Consider the following 18182-nt stretch of genomic DNA (forward strand, 5'->3'; position numbering starts at 1 on the left):
CAATACGTAGGTCGTTGGGCAACACGGGCGTCTCGGCCGAGAAGAGCATACGTTAACGAAACAGGATAATAATAAATGATCAAGTTTCACTCATCAAGAGATAACTAAATGTTAACACAAATTAAGATTCATATGATTGTAGGACTTTTAATGCTACGGGTCTGTTCTTTTTATCTAAACTAGCTGCGGCAGTTTAACTGAAAAGAACGAACCTCTTATCTTAGGCTAAAGCCTGCCACAGACTACACGCAGCAAGCAGCAAGCGTCGAGCAGCAGCCAATCAACGAAGAGATATTTTCTACGCCACTGCTGACGCTTCCGCAAAATTCAGCAGTGTTGGATCCTCGCTGCTTGACGCTTGCTGCTTGCTGCGTGCAGTCTGCACCAGGCTTAATAGTTCAGGAGTGCAGCAATAAAGAACAGACCCCATATACCAACGCACGGTACACGATACCAGTCGGCCTGAACCATAGACATATAAAAGATAGACTGCTTATGAGGCAGTGGAACCCTAGGTGGGGGCATCCTCCTGAGGGAAAAAGGACAACATGAATTTATTTGGGTATCTGTCTTCCTTTAGTGGACGTGATCTGAAGGCGATCACGTGATCATGCCCACGTGATCACGTACACTAGAAGAAGATTATAGATACCCAAATAAATTGGTGTTGTCCTTTTCTCTCAGGAGGACATCCCCCACTACCTCATAAGCAGTCTATCTTTTATATGTCTATGGCCTGAACGATGACGCCATCTTGGGAACCGCCATTGGCGGTCGCATCGCATCTGTCAAGTCGCGCAAAATTCCCCACATTTACTAATTGCCTACATATGTTTCGCTTGGTTCATGTCGTCCGCGGCTTACGTGAATTCGCTTTTGTATACATATGTACGTATATATATGTATATACATACCGTGTATACATATATAGGCACGGTGGAGCCTCGGAGAAATTCTCGTGTTTATTAATAATTTCTCTCGGCGTCATATGAAACGGAGGCAGAAACGATTTAGAACCGGCGGCAACTGGAGGCCGTTAATGAGCCTCTCGTGTAGAACTGTCTGTCTCCGGTCCGGCCGATAGCTCGCGCCGATTGCAGACTTGAAAATCAGTTTTAGCGGCCCTTAGCAAGGATGTACCGAAAACGGTTGGAGATATGTTCCTGAGAGGTCCGGGCTTCTCGATCGGCTCGATTATTGCGTGAAGTACAAAGGAATAAATTCGCCGCGTACTTCAACTATTAAGATGGCTGCATCCTTGTCAGGTAAGTCGTCAACTTGTACGACGATCTCCCGAATCTTCAGGACTGTTAATTTACAATATTCTAGAAATACGTAAACAATAAATAAACCCGATGTATACCCGATACTCCACTTGCTCCGAATTACCCGACAATGTAAAACTCGCACGCGCAACTAGCGCACCTCATACGTTTGTAAATTGTCTGCCCGGAGACGTCTTCTACGCGCACATAATCGTATGCCGTGATTCTTTCGTAGCTTATTGGGTGAAGTTCTTCAAAGGGGCTGGATTTCCTCTGGACGTGGCTACCAAACATGCGGTGGTGTTCTCGAACAATCGTATCAAGCCGGATATGTTGCCAGACCTGGACAAACCTAGTCTCAAGGAGATGGGCATCACGCTAATGGGCGATATGATTGCTATTTTGAGATACGCCAAGAAGGTAGTGGAGGAGACGACGTGCGAGAGGTTCTTGGTCGATTCGGAGGACGTGCTCCCGGCTCCGAAGGCTCCCGCGAAACCCGTCGCGAAGAAAGTCAAGGAAATTGGAAACAAGACGGTGGTCTTGATGGGATCCAAGGCAGATTCTGTAAAGAAGATAGTCAAGCCTGTGTCCACGACGAAGAAGATTTTGACTGTGAGGAAGCCAATTTCTCCCCCGGTCACCGCCAATGCCGTAAGCCCGAAGCAGGGGTCTCTCAAAAGGAAATTGGTGTCGGAGGAGGCGTACGAGGACAACGACGAGGACAATTGGAATAACTTGGAAAAGAAAGTAAAGGTAGTCACAAACGGTAGCGAAGACAGTGCTGTCGAATATACTATCACGGCCCCGAAGGCAACGACCGTGAGAACTCAGATACTTAAGAAACCCGCGGAACAGAAACGAACGGTGTTTGACAGACTGGGCGACAGCTCGGTCACGAGCACGACCAATCTAGCGGACACGACGCCCACTTTCAACATCACCGTCGGGAAGGACGTGTTCAAGAGATCGACTAGCGTTTTCAAGCGTCTCGGCGACATAGACGACAAGAAGGACCACGCGACCACCGCGGGGATACTTAAGAATGGCTCTGGCACCGTCAGTTTATCGGGTATACTGAAGAACCGGACGCTGCCCAGCACACGCACGTCGGTCATAACGACGAAGAGAGTCGTGCCCAAGATCACCGGCACCATGCACGCCGATCACGAAGCCAGCAAGAAGATCACCTTGAATAGCACGAGCCGCATACTGAAGCTGAAAAAGGCCGCGGTAGCCCCGAGTAATATTAAACTGAGCGCCAAAGGTGTCGCCGTCAAACCTGCTGTCTCATCTGGCAAATTAGGTTCGTACGCGTTTCGTTGATCTATAGGAATGGCCGTGTAGGAGTTTTTCTCGATCTTGTTATTCTTGCAGCTTCGGAACGACTTATCTCGATACCGGCCAAAGCACGCCTGGGCACGACCACTGCCAAACAAGTGACTTTCAGTAAAGTGGCAACGGTGTCGCCCGTGAAGAAGCCGGATGTCTTCAGTCGCTTGGGCATGTAATCTGGGCTTTCTTGTATCCCCTGCTGTCAGTCGCGAGCGAGTGCAACGGGCAGTCGCAATCGGAACTGTTGTTTGTATAAAGTTAGATAGTTCTCCAAGCCAGCTGCAGTGACATTTGGTTAATTGACCGTATATGATTGAAGTTTCTTTTATTACGAACGGAATATATCGCTGACCAGAGTCTCGTGCGAGACCATTGGAAGGATGTGAATGACATGTACGGTGTAAATATAACAAGAGATATTGATGACTTACGATTTATATAATTTAGTGATGCTCATAACTTGTTCGATCGTAAAGAACGCAAATTTAACACAGCCTAGTGAGATGTACTTTTTTGAATTTCTATAAGGTCATGCAAACTTTTTCCTCTTTTATTTTTTTCCTTTCATTTGAGAGGATTTAACGGATGGTCAAAATTGAGATTATATCATATCTTATAAGGCACAACTGTATTTTAAACTTGTGTGTATACTAGCTTTTTTTTTATTTTAACGGCAAAAAAGAAGGTTTATGCCAGTACCAGTTTTCATATACATGTGTGTTACTTTCCAAGTTTTTATAATATCTTCGGGATGTCGTCGTACACAAATACAAATGTATGAACGAGCAATTAGATTTGCTATATTTTAAAAAATTGGACTTGTTATATTTTTAGCTGTACTTCCTATAGATTTTAATGCTTTCTTTTGAATGCAATCTGAGTCCAATAAAATATATTTGTTAATACGGACATTGTGAGAGGAAATAATCTACCGAAAGTGTCCTATAATACTTTATTAGTAACATTTAACAGTACTTGAATAATTGAAAAGTATATAGCTTGTGATAACAACGGATTGATACAATTGTACATGTGTTTTGTATAATTGAACTATTGCCACAATAAGTAAAATATCGAAAAATGTATTCTTATAAGATTTCTTAAGACGAATCTAGACCAGCAAGAACGAACGATCACGAACGGACCTACGATGAGCATTTTAATTTCTTCGTACAGTTTTCGAGGCTATGGCCCGGTTTCACCAAACATCGTTTAACTTAATCTTATTTTGATTCACGTTTGTCTCTTTCTAAAGTAATACCGAGAAAAATATCCTGGCCTGTCTAATCGTATAATCAATTACATATCAACAAGCGGATATATTCGATTAAATTGTATATCCGGTGAAAAATATAATTGCTTTTTCGATTAAATTTCATCGGTAACTGCAATTTTATCGGATAAATTTCATCGCACGTATCCATAATTCACCCGGAAAACTTAATCAGAAATTTTTCTCTGTCAACAGTTAGAAAGAGACAAAGAATGAATTGAGCTAAGCTTAAAGTTAAGCGACGTTGGTGAAACCAGGTCTATCTCGGAATTAGAGTATTATGGCTTACAAGTAAGATTGAGGTGGAATTAAAGTGTATTCTAATACATAAATATCTATATGGGAGGCAATAATCCTCAGTCTTCTTCATAAGAAAATTTTTAATAGATATTAGTGATTATATTTCTATAGTTTTTTATATTCATCGCATAACAAAAATTGGTAAAACTGCATAATAAAGTATCTTTCTACTTTTAGGATCCATCCAGACAAATGCACCTATGCAAGTTTGTCTGGGTAGACCCTTCGAGCATTCAACATAAAATGTGTTTCTTAATAGATTCATTCGTTCCCACATTTAAACATACGAAACGAGAGAAGTGGGGAAATATAATTCCGAGTCCCTCGCTTAATAAATTCCTTTTTTTTGCTACACTAGCAAAATCTCTTGAACATTTGGGCTCGCTCGTGTTGCTGACTCCACGTCGTGTTCATCGAGTCGAGTTGGTTCGCGCTCGTTCGCTTTTGACTCCGCGGCAAAAATGGCCTAAAAGTAATAACTTCAAAAAGGAATTCCCATTATTACCCTCCTACCTGAACAAGTAATTAAATGAAAGTAAGAAACGCGTGTTACGTCCACATAATTAATAAAAACCAGGACGACGACGACGTTTCTTAAAGTTTAAAGTAATTAATTCGGACTTTGCATTGCAATATCTCCATTCATGAGGCACGTAGGAAAAAACTAAAAACACTTTTATTATGCAAATCGAGCCCAAGCTATCGATTGAGCGCACTTAGAAGTTCGTCGGGTCAACCGTTGTTGAGATCCGAAGATCTGAGGGCCTGCCAACTCGCGTACTCGCGTAAACTGCACGGTCGGTCCCGCGCGCGCGGTTCTAGCCACGCTTATACCTGGCGCGAGACACTACCGTGTCTCGTGATTCGTATGGCTCAAATGTAATGAACACAAACTTGCAGGAATAAAGGACCAAGAGCCGCGACAGGGTGTCAGTGTCTAAATATGTCGTATTTTAAATGTATTGCGAAGAATATCGCCTCACCGCGATTAAGCATTTGATCGGCCACGACTGGCTGTGTGTTTTCAACACAGAAAATTCATCGCGAAAAACATTACCTCAGCCAGGGTTTGAACCTGGACCTCCCTTCACTCTAGGTAAAAAAAATTAAAAAGGTAAAAAAAATTGGGCCGCGAAAGTGCCTGGGCCTAAATTCCGTACACGATTACCGACGACCATCGATACGTTAACGACGTTTGCGCAGCTTTTCTATCATGTAGAAAAAGCTGCGCAAACGTCGTTAACGTATCGATGGTCGTCGGTAATCGTGTACGGAATTTAGGCCCTGGTCGGCGCGTCCCGCCTCTGTCGGTACGTCCGGGGCCGAGCGGAGGCGAGCGCGAACAAGCGCGAATGAAGAATTACGAACGCACTTGACTCTCGACGAGCGACGTACGAACGAGCCCGAATGGGAACGTTCCGTCTCTCGTCGATATGTTTATCAAAGGGAAAGCGCTCGGCGAGGTGACATGGATAGCTCAGTGGCGAGGCATTCGTCTGTCAGGTGGAAGGGACAGATTCGATTCCCGAGTCCGCCGCCTCGCGCCAAGAGGGACCTTTGAAGGGTGAGGTATCGCTCTGATAGACGCACGAGTTCGATGCGACTCGCCGGTATATCGTGTTCCTCACGGAACGGGGATACAAACAACAACAATAATAACAATCCGAGACACCGAATCTCGCCGTAAACAATGGTACTTTGCTCCAGGGGCAGGAAGGCAGAAAAACTGCACTCGTTCGTGATCGTTCGTGCTCGACCAATTCGAACGGGTTAATGCAGCTTTTTCGAGTCCTAGGACTCGAGTCTCGCGTTGTCTCGTTGAAATTGTATAATACAAAAGAGAGATAATATATTAAAGAACGACACACATATGTATATATTGTGAGGAGCGTGGGAGGGGGTTGTTAGGAGTGAAACAATGGAGTGGCCAAACGACAAAGCTTTGTTATTTATCAATGAGATCGAGAGGTTGCCGATTCTGTGGGATTCCTCGGATCCGTATTACAAAATCAGCAGGAAAAAGAACGAAGCGTGGGAGAGCCTCGCTAACAAATTCAGCACGACGGTGCTGGACGTTAAGAAGAAGTGGCTCTCGCTACAGGTATACGTAAACAAATTGTGCCTATAAGTTACACACTGCGATGAAAAGTAACTGCAGCTTGTAGAATTATCGCTGTACACAATCGTCTCCTATTCTGCTCCAATGGAGTAAATGTTTCACTCCGTGGCGACATTTTTGCTCCAAAAATTTTAGAGGGTAATCAGTGGCAATAAACGCGTGTCTTTTCTTTTTTAGGCGTCGTATAGAAGAGAGAGAATCAAGGTGATTGATTCTGCAAAGGGGAGCGAAAAGAAGGTATTGTCCAAATGGTTCGCGTATCGTGCAATGATGTTCTTGGGAGATCATTATAGACCAAGAGGCGCGAGAAATACTTGTGAGGTAAACCGAACGTGTATTTGTCGTTTGTAAATTTAAGTAATTTTCCCCCAATTCAATTGTGTAAGTCAATTTTTGCGTTGAAGTCTGATAAGATCTGATATTGCGTTCGTTTAAATCTTGCTATTTATCATTGTATATATAAAACGGTATATAATTTTAATATATAATTTTTATATAAAACGGGATAGAATTTTGCTTGCGTTGTTGAGCTATTTTTGTACGTGAGTTGATAGATATTTGCGCCCAAAATTATACGCTAATACATGAGCTAGCCACTTGCGTGCAAAAGCACAGACTAAACACATCTTACGGACAAAACTCATACAAATTTGCATGCACAAGACAAGCAAAATTTTCGCGCAAGAATTGTTATCAAGAATTGTTATGGTAATATGACTTACTTAAGTGGAGTTACAAATAATTTTTGGTATTATAATGTTCTATAATTCTTTCAGACTTCCGAAGCGTGCCAACAGGAAGAGAATAGCGACCATACGCACCATGAAGGTGTTAATCAGATAGAAGTGACACGCCCGAAAGTAGAAGCTATATTACACGAATCAGACAGGAGCTTACGATCGTGCAATAGCCCGTTACGAAAGAAGCATTTGAAAGTATTTCACTCTCCAGAATTAAGTAGCCCGAAGAAGAAGAAGATCAATGAAGATAGCAAGCCAAGTGAAATGTACATTTTAAAGGCTACCGTCGCAGAAAAAGAATCTCAACGAGATGAAAATGAGACTTACGGCGAATACGTGGCGCTGACTTTGAAAAAATTAGATAATTATTCGCGTATAATGGCGAAACATTACATTAATGAGATTCTCATAGAAGCAGAATTGGGAAAATACAAAGATTCGATTCCTCAAAGATCGCCTACACCCACGACTACATATTCTACTATTTCACCATCGCTTTCTGCATTTTCATATCAATCTGGCGGTTCCAATAATGTGATTTCTTCTGAACCGAATCTATGATATCACGCTTGCTGAATCAGTAATTTTGCAAAATTCATTAACATCATTTTAGACACTTTTATTTTCTGTTGAAATACATATTTGTATTCTTCAGCCATTTTCACAATGACTTTTGTAATTTGTTTGAGAAATAAAATAAAATCTTATATTAATGTGTACTATATCTTTACAAATTTTATCAAAATATTTGTAAACTATATGTTTACAAATTTTATCAAAATAAATTATAAAAATTAATGCAATTTTTTCATTAAAAATTAATTTTATTTGAAGTTGTATACGATTTTCATACAGAAATAATTTCCGAAATTTGTTCCAAAATTTCGAATAAATAGCTAAGACTTGCCTAGGAATCTACTTGGATTTTATATTTAAATTAATTGTAAATCTTTAGCAGGATAGTTGATTTTTCTAATTAGTGATTTGCATATTTAAAGAGAGCAACATTTTCAAGCTTTCAAATACAAAGTCATTTGTGTAAGATAATTTTTAAAGATCTCGCTTACACGGAAAAGGATATAAAAAAATTGCGTCAGCTATCAGAAATATTATATAAATTATATTTTACGCTTAAATATCTTAGACGTACATCTTAATGTGAAATCTCACTGTGAAATTTACAAAATGTATTACGAGATAAAGAATTTTTAAAACCATATACGGGTGTAACAATTCAAAGATAGTCAGATTCATCAAAAAGCACAAGAAATTTAATTGCAAAAAATCTGCCGCTACAATATTTTTCATGTTTTTTTGTACAGTAGCCAAATACCACAGGTGATTGTTATGAATTAAGAAACATTCACTTTTTAAATTCTTTATAAATTAATCGGTTGAAAATAAATAAAAGAATTCCTTTCCGGTATGAGTTCCTTTTACACCCGAAAAAGACCTCGCAGAATTGATGACATAAGAACGAATTCTTTTGTAACTCTCGAGAATGTTTTTTTTTAAAACAAATTGGTTGGCAAAAGGCAGTCATTTCACAATTCGATAATTCAAAACGAATCCTGTGCTATCTGATAGTTATTGGCAATGCTAGAATTAAAATATCTAGACGATCAGTTAATGTGCTAATTTTCGATTTATTGTTTATTCTTTAATCTGTGTTTTCGCTAACATTTTATTCAATATACTTAATTATGAATGCATAATTATTAACATTCGACTCTCGTTTAAACTGCACGTCATTCGTAATGAATTCATAGGGGGGGGAAAAAAATAGTTTCGCAGCGACACGTATGACGTTATTTTATTATGTATGCCCGTTTACGAATTGCCTCCTACGTAAGAATAAATGCAAATTTTTCAGCCTCGTGCCCGCAAACATTCGAATATATTTACATAGCGAACGGGCGAAACGGTCGATAATGTCTGCACTCTTCAATTATCCCCGTGCCCAACTTGATCATGAAAATTTACCCGGGGCTAGCCCGTCTTTAATAGTACCTCGTCGGTGTCTCCCGCGGCTCGCGTTTACGCTCGTTTTTGTTCACCGTAGACGCTCGTTACGACTCGTCCTCGCTGGTTGGTCGAGGGCCAGCTTTTTTAATTGACCCTCTTTAACGGCCACCTCGTCAGTGTCGATTGTTTGAAAAGGGAGAGCGACAACACGTGTACGTACGTAATCCGTCGAATATAAGTGTCGATAACGCGTCTATTTAGAGCCGAGCGCTCTCGAACGGTCTCTCCCTGCAGAGATCCACGTGGGCTGGACGCCTTTTTCGCAGGGAGTGAGAGACCGTGCGACGGGATCTGCCTCCGAGTAACATAAGCATCGCCTTTCCAATCGATTACTCGTGCCGATAGCCGAAATAACGTGATCCGAGGGAGCGAAGGAAAGCGAAACGGTTGAAAAGGAATGGTTATATTTAAAGTGGGGAGGCAGGGCTTTCGCGATAGTCGCGTGTCCGCACAAAAAATCATTACACGCGAAATTGTTTAAGTGCAAAAGCGTATAACGTAAGCACCTACGTCATCAATATGTTTAACGTAGATTTCCGCTACGATAATATATGTTATTTAGCATAATGTATATATGTCTCGTCAGTTACGACAGGCATTGATCTGTTTGTTTCATTTGCACTCCATATTACTTTCTACGTTTAAAACAAGATGGATGTTTATTATTCGGATGTGTGTTGGGCAAAGAAAAAGAGAGCGAGCGAGAAAGAGAGAGAGAGAGAGAGAGAGAGAGAGAGAGAGAGAGAGAGAACGATGAGCCCAGAGGTGCAGAAGGTGCAAGTAAAATGAACGAACCGTAATGCTTTGTATTTTGCACGTCTTTATTACATGCGCCAGGGGCGTGATAGCGGGGCCCGGGCCCTTACTAGCACTCGCCAGCGCGGTGAATCTTTCCTTTTCCTCTCACCGTAGATTTCGATTCCTGCGACGTTCGTTCGAGTAGATTGGATTTATTTGCATTTTCGTATACTTGTGTCTTTCGTCGCGGCGCGACAATATCTTTTTTTTTTCCTCCGAAAATCACTCGTAACACGCGCGTGAGATATCGGGAATCCGAGTTCTGTATTTGTCAGGTGCGACCGCTTCGTTGGTAAATATATTGCAGCAAGTTACGTGCACGTGCAGTGCACTTTCGGAAATTATGTTATCCCGTATTACAAGATTTTCCGGCGCATGCGCATTTCCCCCCCGTTTCTTTTTTGTGCACGTGTATAGCGTGCGGTCGATCGCATGACTTGTTAATAAAGCGATCTTTCGACCAACTTGCGCAAAGACAATTCTCGGGATTCCTGGTAAAGGTTTTTATCGTGTCTTTGTTACATTACGTTGTTGTTGGAATGCACTGCTAGGCGAGCTGACGTTATTTGTCACGTTTTAGCATCGAAATGTCCTCAGAAGTGTCGTTTTATCGTCAATAACGTCAGCTCGCTAGCTGGGTAGCTTTAGATTTAATAAGCAGACTTTCTTAATTAAAGTATATTAATATTATTTTCTAAAATTATTTATACATAAGACCGAGCTTTTTTAACAATACTTGTTCTTCCACTTGAAGTAGGCTTGAGTCCATTTCTCCGATTAATCCGCCTCTTGTTACCCAAATGCCCAGCTGTCCATCCATCGTTTTGGTGGTCTTCCTGGGGGTCTTCCTGAGTTTGGTTTCCCATCCCTCACGATCCTCGCCGTCCTTCCCTCTTTCATCCTGGAAACGTAATCATTACATTCCCTCCTCATCTGCCTCATCCAGCGGATAACGTCCTTGACCCCGCATGTTCCCCTGATCATTGCGTTGGGTGTCTCTGTCTCCGAGCGTGTGTCCTGTTATAGCTCTGATCTCTCCGTCTGCATCTCCGTTGTGCGTACTAGGCTTTTCGTCTTTTTCGTATGTCGTGACCGGTCGAACGTAGGTCTTGCAGATCCTAATCTTGGCTTCCCTTTTCATGTGTCTGTTACTCCAATTTTTTTTATATACAGAATGAGGAAAGGGTATGGAAACCCCTAAATTTTCCATACTTTTTCTCACCCTGTATAATAATACTTTATGTTATTAACTTTTATATTATGTAATTACATTACTCAGTTGATAGGAATCTCTGTATTTACAATTCATTTCATTATTGTGGCGAGACTAAGAATTTGTATTCGCAATTTGAATAGAGATTGAGGTACTTGCATTTTTGGACAAACCCGAGGCTATTTTTTATTACTCAGATAACCAAATCCGAGAATAGATTTTGCAAAGTATCTGTTACGAGAATTTTATCAGAATGCCAGCAAAAGTATAGTAGAGTATATGATAATTTGAAATAGTACAGAGAATTCAAAAAGATTCTTTCTTCATCCCATTTCTGTTAAAACAGCCTTAAAAAACTGTTATGTCACCAATTCTATAAAGTTGATTTTTTAATACAAAAAGAATTCTTTTGTAGAAATTTCTTTTAGTTCGATTTGATTAAATTACGCCAATTCATAAAGAATTCAAGAAAGTAAATCCTTTTTTAATTCAACGATCACCTGTGCTATTTGGAGTGTAATGATTGACAGAAAACGAATAGAATTTGTTATTTTGATGCCATAAACAATATCCGTGTAAACTCACGAATGATACTCTCTAAAAGTCAATCAGTGCATTATCACTGCAAATTGTTACAATCGCCTATTATGAGATAGGTTCATAAGATAAGATAGAAGGCACGTGTTAAATTAATAGGCATCATTTAGTGATTCCACCATGAATTTATTGCCCTTGGAGTGAAATCTGTTTACTGGAAAATGCATTGTTAGATTGTATGATCGTTACACTGATAACAAAAATATCAATCCAAAAGATATTACTTTACTCAAGAAAATTGTTCATTGGCTCCTAATAACTTATTAACTTAAATTTAAAAATAATAAACGAATTAAAACGTGCATTTCTTTAAATTAAGTATTTATTAAATATCAAACGGTAGATAATTTTAAATTAAAAAAGTTTGACTTTAATAATTAACTGTTCGTTCATCGAATACAATTCAGTCAAAGTTTATGTGTAAGATTGTTTTCAGTAAAATTTTGCGCGTGTAAACAACGTAGTCTCAAGTGTACGATTTAGAACTGTACGATCATTTCATTCATGCATACAGATCATTTCACTGGCTAAGAAGTCTTTCGAAAAATATTTAAGACGATCCTCGAGCATAAGAATTGACTGTAAACAAGTAGTGGTGTATTTGCGATTATAACAATTTGCAGTGATAATGCACTGATTGACTTTTAGAGAGTATCGTTCGTGAGTTTACACGTATTGTTTATGGCATCAAAATAACTTAGTGGTGCACTAGCGCAAGGTACCGAATTCGCTACAAGTTAACTGCAATTATACTTTAATCGCTACTGATCATCTTACCTTCGAAAACTTTTCATTATTATAAATACAACGCTTATCGCGATATTAATGCCCGTTTCTGCCAACGCAGATTGACATCTCGGTTTAAATTACCTCTTACCTTTATCCGTGATTTTCAAAACTAGAAAAGGATATAAAGTACGTTGAACCGAGATGAAAGTTAATCTGCCTTGGTATAGAAACGGGGATGCAAAAATTATTGAAACCTCGAACGAGGTGAAAGTGACGAGCTACAACTACGCGAAATCAATAACAATCGCATTACATTAACGTTATTTGCAGAACGTCCAAGTTGGCGGCGAAGAATCGACGCGACTGTGCCGCAAAAGCGTGAGGGGCGCGAGCCTGCATCTTTTGTTCCTCCGAGGTCTATATTCAAGGATTCTCACTCGAGGCGTGTGTACAGTGGGCCTGGTGACTTTTTTTTACGGACCGAGGGCAGGACACGTGGTCTCGTGGTTCGAGCGTTTCGGCGCGGGGGCCCCCGGCCGGCCGCGTACGGCGCTGCGCTGCGCTGCTGAGCATGCGCGTGGAAAAATCCTACGATTTGGGATCACTGCCCTTCACTCGTCTGCGCACGGTGAATCGTAGGTGTTAACTCTTAGGGCTCGCCACGGTTTATTTCGCACGGCAAAATCGCCGGCCCCTCGCCCGAGACCCATTAAATGCCCCCGCCGTGTATTTCGCTCGCGCGCCCGGCGGTGTAAATAAAATATGGAGACGCACGAGAGCCGAGCGCCGGAGAGGCCGCAGGATGGAGGTAAAAAATTTCCTAACTATACCTCGCTCGTTTTAAATTTCCCGTACGCACGAAATCGCCGTTTTCACGCGTGCGAAACTCCTGGCTGCCACGGGTGCCGTAGTCGCGCGCGATTGCCGAGTTATCGCGCGCGGGGCGGGGGGTTTTTTTTGTTTGTTTGTTGCACGATCAACTCGAGCGCTATCGCTTCACTTATAAAGGTGGATTGTATACGCAACATGGTAGTTGAACACGTTTTCAAATGAAACTTTGGGGAAGTGAGTTGCGTGCACTGCACGGGAAGAGATTCACGTGTTGCGATGAGTAACTGCTAAAGTGCACGCGTTGCGTTGCTTTCGCGCAGATTCGCGTGTTTTTCGATTCTCTGCAAGTGCACTTCTGTTCCCCTCTCTCTGTCTGTTCCTATGTTAACAATTCAGAAAATGGCGATTTGCGCGTCAGTAATAGCAGATAAAAATGTCGGCGATAAAAAGTTATTAATTTAGTAAATTAAAATTTTTGCCTTTTATAACAATTTGTACGCGTTAATACAATGCGAACTTAATAAAAAAAAAGGGTAATTAATATAAGTGTGAGTGAATAAAAGTGACGAAAGTTTTTAATTAAAGGAAAAATAATTTTATCATATTATAATATTTCTGCTATTTCCATTGTTACATTTAATATGTAGTGAGTCTCTTTTTCGCAGGGAATACATTTATTTATGTATTAAATGTATTATAGCATAAAGTTTTTGTCACAACTACATTTGAGAGTCGGTTCAAGTGAAATAGCATTTGTTGTTAGCGTTCACATATTGAAATTGAGATCGAACAATATTTGTACCATGTGAAATTTTATATTTTAGAATATGGCTTCGTTTGGCAAGACTTTCTCGATGCCACAAAGAGCGTGGAGGTCCCGCAGATCATGTTCCCTCACGTGGAGTTGACGTTGCAGAACAGCATTGAGATAGGCATGTCCTTAGAGGTGCCGGTGCAAAAGAATGACGACAAGGGGGAACTGTCGTACTGGGTGGCTTCCATCGTCATGGCCTGCGGACCCTTGCTGCGGCTGCGCTACTTCGGCGGTGACGACAGATCCTTAGAATTTTGGTTCAATCTAACGAAGGAAGCCGGCCACGAGCTCGGCTGGAGTGCGAAAAACGATAAGAAATTAAAACCGCCGGATGTTATACTAGAGAGATCACCAGACTGCGTAGACAAGCTGCACGAATTTCTGACTACGGCACGCACACTACCGGCCGAGATGTTGACAGGGGTAAGATAATGTCTCTACAACTGGGTGTTACTATCAGTACTTTACAACATGACGTTGTTTACAGGATGGCCTAAGTATGGCGGACAGGATAAAGCAGGGTATGAAGATTGAGATAAGCGATGTGTTGCATCCGTACAAGTTGTGGGTAGCCACGGTAAGAACAGAATTAGCAAGTTGTAGAACTAGAAATCCCTGAATAAAAGAATAGAAATTAAACACCGAGTAACATCAGTATTACAATTTCTCGCTCAACAATGTAGATGTAATCTAACTTGCCCAGATAGCCAAATCTGCCAGAAGAGATTTCGTCAAATGCCCACTGCAAATTTTGAAGGCAGACAGACTGCAGATTGCATGCAGGAACTGATATGTTCAACATGTTGCCAGTGTGTCAGCAGAAATGCAACATCTGCTCACATAACTGGACCTTTTCGCTTTCTGCCGACAATTTGTTGACAGCGTATGTTTTACAGACTCTGTTGCCAAAACGAAAGCCAATTGCGGACACAAATGGCTATGGTTTTGGTGTGGATTTCTGATGAATCTGATGCCAATCTGTTAGCATTTTGCTGACTGGGTGCTTGTTACATTACATTTCTATTGTTGAGTAGAAAATTATAATATTGATGTTATGTAACTGTTACTCTTTTTCAAGATTATGGAGAACGTTGGAGGACGTCTCCTATTAAAGTACGACACTCCGGACTCCACTCGCGAAGACTTCTGGGTGTTCTGTACATCCGAGCGTTTACATTCGTATGGGTTTACGTCTAAAGCGAATTCCATTTGGTTTCTGGAGCCACCTAGTTCAATAATCGATTTACACACATACGAAGAATGGAAGGATTTGCTAGAGTCTAAACCGAAAGATTGTGAGTTGGCAGAGGAGTTGTTTAATAACAACATAGAGCATTCAAAGCATAGTTTTGAAGTTGGAATGAAACTGGAAGCTTTGAATCCAGCGGATCGGATGAAAATTTGTCCTGCTACCGTAACGAAAGTATTTGACGATACATATTTTCTTGTGAATATTGATGTACGCGCTGGATGTATAAACGAATCAAACGATACGGTTGTCTCGAACAACTCAGAAAATAATACATGGCTGTGCACTGCGGAACAACCATACATATTTCCAGTTGGATGGGCGGAAAAGAATAATATTATGTAAGTATCAAATAGGTACAAGGAATGTCGACCTTAAAATTATTTATTACAATTCCTTGAAGATGTTCCACATAATCATATGGAATATATGCATATATATTAATTTTTTACAAATACCGTATTTTTTCATACATATTTCTGTGAGTTTATATTATTTTTCCTGCTGAAATATCGATCTGATCACTACAGGATTACCCACCCACAAGGTTGGACTTCAAAGACGGGAAATTTTGATTGGAATGAATATTTGGAAGCATACCATGCTAGCGCAGCGCCTGAAAACCTATTTGGTGAACGTGCGAGTGCCATTGAAGCAGGCTTTGAATGTGGCATGAGATTGGAGGCTGTCGATCCCGAGCACGAACATGTAATATGCGCTGCCCAGATTAACAAAATCGTTGACAATCTATTGTGGATAAAATTAGATAACTATGAGTATTTTCGACCGGATCATATAGTCGATATGCATTCCTTGCAAATATTCCCTGTCGGATGGTGTGAGTCTAATCACTATCCATTAAAGCCTCCGCACGACTACATAGAAATTTGTAAAAAGCTAGAAACGTCTGCAAAGGATGAGAAGAAAACGAATGTTTTAGATATACCGATATCTGAACCACGCTCTTCTCTATGGTGTCCAAAGATTTATTTTAATTACCGGTGCTTCACAGGCCCCATGATATCAAAGGGTAAATTAGCGACTCTTCCAAAATCAGTGGGACCTGGACCAGTTATACTGGTCATGCGAGAAGTTTTATCAATGATAGTGTCTGTTGGGTATAGGAGTGCTAGAATTTTGAAGGTTTTGCAATGCGATACCAAACCAGATCCTGGCTACCACTTAGAAGTCTTGAAGGCAAAGCACAAAAATAACACATATCGTGCGAGCGTGGCCATTGTTACGTCGGGAGACATGGTAACAGATTTTTGCAGAAGTATTTGTAAAAAGTTAATGGTGTGCCCAAATTTATTTGGTCCGTTGCATATATCGGAAACCGAATGTCCGGACGAGTGTTATAAATCATCAAAAACGAAATTTAGTAAGCAACTGAATCTCTTGAATTATGTATTACACTAAAAAAACTTATTCGTAATACACGATTAATGTATAAAATGCACGCGTACACACACTATTGACATTTTCAATTTTCAGCAGCATCAGTTGGAACTGGAAAAAGAGGAAAGCCGAAAGGATATACAAGTATCATGGTGCAAAAACCAAAACCGTGGGGTAGAAGGCGTAAGAGGCGACGCGGCAGATGGGCAAACAAGCATAAAGAGGTTCACGAAGAATACGATCAGGAAGATGAGATGCCATTTATGTCGTTAGATCTGGCGAAGCATATTTCAGGGAATCACGTTGAAGATACGTTCGACGGAAGGCAACCGCTCTCAGAGATAGATATCATGATACAGAAAGGCTTAGAGAAGTCCGACAAATCAGATGACTTCAAAACTGAAATAGCGTCCAGCAACGCTTCGGAGGATTCTGGTAGTTCGTTCAACGATAGGAAAGCTAAAGATCGAGAACTGCCCAGTCCCTCAAATTTGATTTCGAAGCAACATTCCACAAGGTTCAGTCAGGGCACGGGGATCACTAGAGGGACTAAAAGAGATTGGGACACGAGTATAGAATCCGATTGTTCCGAGGCGGATGCCGAGTACGTGAAGATGCAAAAGACACAACGGCGACCGAAGACTCGAAAGCTGGATTCAAATCCACTGTACTGGAGCGTAGACGATGTGTTCCGATATCTCAGAAAAACAAACGACTGCAAAGATCTTGCGTATCGCGTTAAGGAAGAGGCGAGTATATACGTGTATCTTAATGAAAATTTCGATCGCAATTTAAAACTCATGCTGATAATACTTTTCTTATTAGGAAATTGATGGTCTTGCGTTCTTGTTGCTGAATCTTCCCTCTCTTACCCAGCATATGAAACTGCGAACGAGTTTAGCCATGAAGCTATGTCGGCATGTGGAACAAGTCAAAGTTACATTTTTCCTGCGTCATATTCACGAAGTAGAGCCCGAGCAATATCAAATCGTTTAATCAATCTAAACAGTAAACAAAGCCTCTCTTTATTCACAATGCATATTACATATAGCTATATTAGAATTGACAAAATTACATAGTACTAAAGGTTCTTCAGTTAAGTAAATTTATAGCTACATCAATATTTATTGTTATTTTATTTTTATAGTCAAAATACATAAAGTTGATCCTTTAAGGCTCAGAGGAAAGTACAAGGATTATGAAGAAAAGTTTTTGATTAGCTAATTGTGTATAAAGTTACTATGTGAGGTGTATGTATGCTCTCTCGTTTCAAAACACACCCAATAAACGAGAAACAAAAGAATATTTCTCCTCATTCGCGGACACAATAGCCGGATCTTTATTTTTAATTGAATCCCGCTTTTTCTTTTGTCGAATCTCGTATGCATGGATTCTGTTTTACTTTTCAACATATTAAAGACCTTTAAATAAATGCGGTTACAAGATCTCTATGGATAGTTACGAATAATTCTCTGCGTCAAAAATATATACACGTA

General features: G+C 40.6%; 3 protein-coding genes across 8 annotated transcripts; all 3 read left to right on the forward strand.

The window, feature by feature from the left end:
- The first annotated feature begins 798 nt into the window (after positions 1 to 798).
- On the forward strand, positions 799 to 4417 carry LOC105569353 (uncharacterized protein C19orf47). Its single transcript, XM_012025750.1, has 3 exons — positions 799 to 1265; positions 1501 to 2571; positions 2643 to 4417. Exons 1-3 carry the CDS (start codon positions 1247 to 1249, stop codon positions 2774 to 2776), a joined length of 1224 nt encoding a protein of 407 aa, XP_011881140.1. The 5' UTR covers positions 799 to 1246; the 3' UTR covers positions 2777 to 4417.
- Positions 4418 to 5490: 1073 nt separating this feature from the next.
- On the forward strand, positions 5491 to 7748 carry LOC105569354 (transcription factor Adf-1-like). Its single transcript, XM_012025751.1, has 3 exons — positions 5491 to 6274; positions 6470 to 6613; positions 7069 to 7748. The coding sequence occupies exons 1-3, from the start codon at positions 6092 to 6094 to the stop codon at positions 7591 to 7593; spliced, it is 852 nt and encodes a 283-aa protein (XP_011881141.1). The 5' UTR covers positions 5491 to 6091; the 3' UTR covers positions 7594 to 7748.
- Positions 7749 to 7848: 100 nt separating this feature from the next.
- LOC105569356 (scm-like with four MBT domains protein 2) lies at positions 7849 to 18016 on the forward strand. 6 transcript variants are annotated; one of them, XM_012025753.1, is made up of 8 exons: positions 7849 to 9213; positions 12725 to 13202; positions 14050 to 14462; positions 14527 to 14616; positions 15118 to 15629; positions 15819 to 16669; positions 16783 to 17435; positions 17512 to 18016. In XM_012025753.1, the coding sequence occupies exons 2-8, from the start codon at positions 13157 to 13159 to the stop codon at positions 17680 to 17682; spliced, it is 2736 nt and encodes a 911-aa protein (XP_011881143.1). In that variant the 5' UTR covers positions 7849 to 9213; positions 12725 to 13156; the 3' UTR covers positions 17683 to 18016. The 6 variants fall into 6 exon arrangements, with proteins under 6 accessions (XP_011881143.1, XP_011881142.1, XP_011881148.1 ...); XM_012025752.1 differs by lacking the exon at positions 7849 to 9213 and adding an exon at positions 10074 to 10349; XM_012025758.1 differs by lacking the exons at positions 7849 to 9213; positions 12725 to 13202 and adding an exon at positions 13342 to 13423.
- The last annotated feature ends 166 nt before the right edge of the window (positions 18017 to 18182 follow it).

The sequence above is a fragment of the Vollenhovia emeryi genome, unplaced genomic scaffold, assembly GCF_000949405.1.
Source record: "Vollenhovia emeryi isolate VEMERY1.0 unplaced genomic scaffold, V.emery_V1.0 DF939124.1, whole genome shotgun sequence".
NCBI classification, from domain to species: Eukaryota; Metazoa; Arthropoda; class Insecta; order Hymenoptera; family Formicidae; genus Vollenhovia; species Vollenhovia emeryi.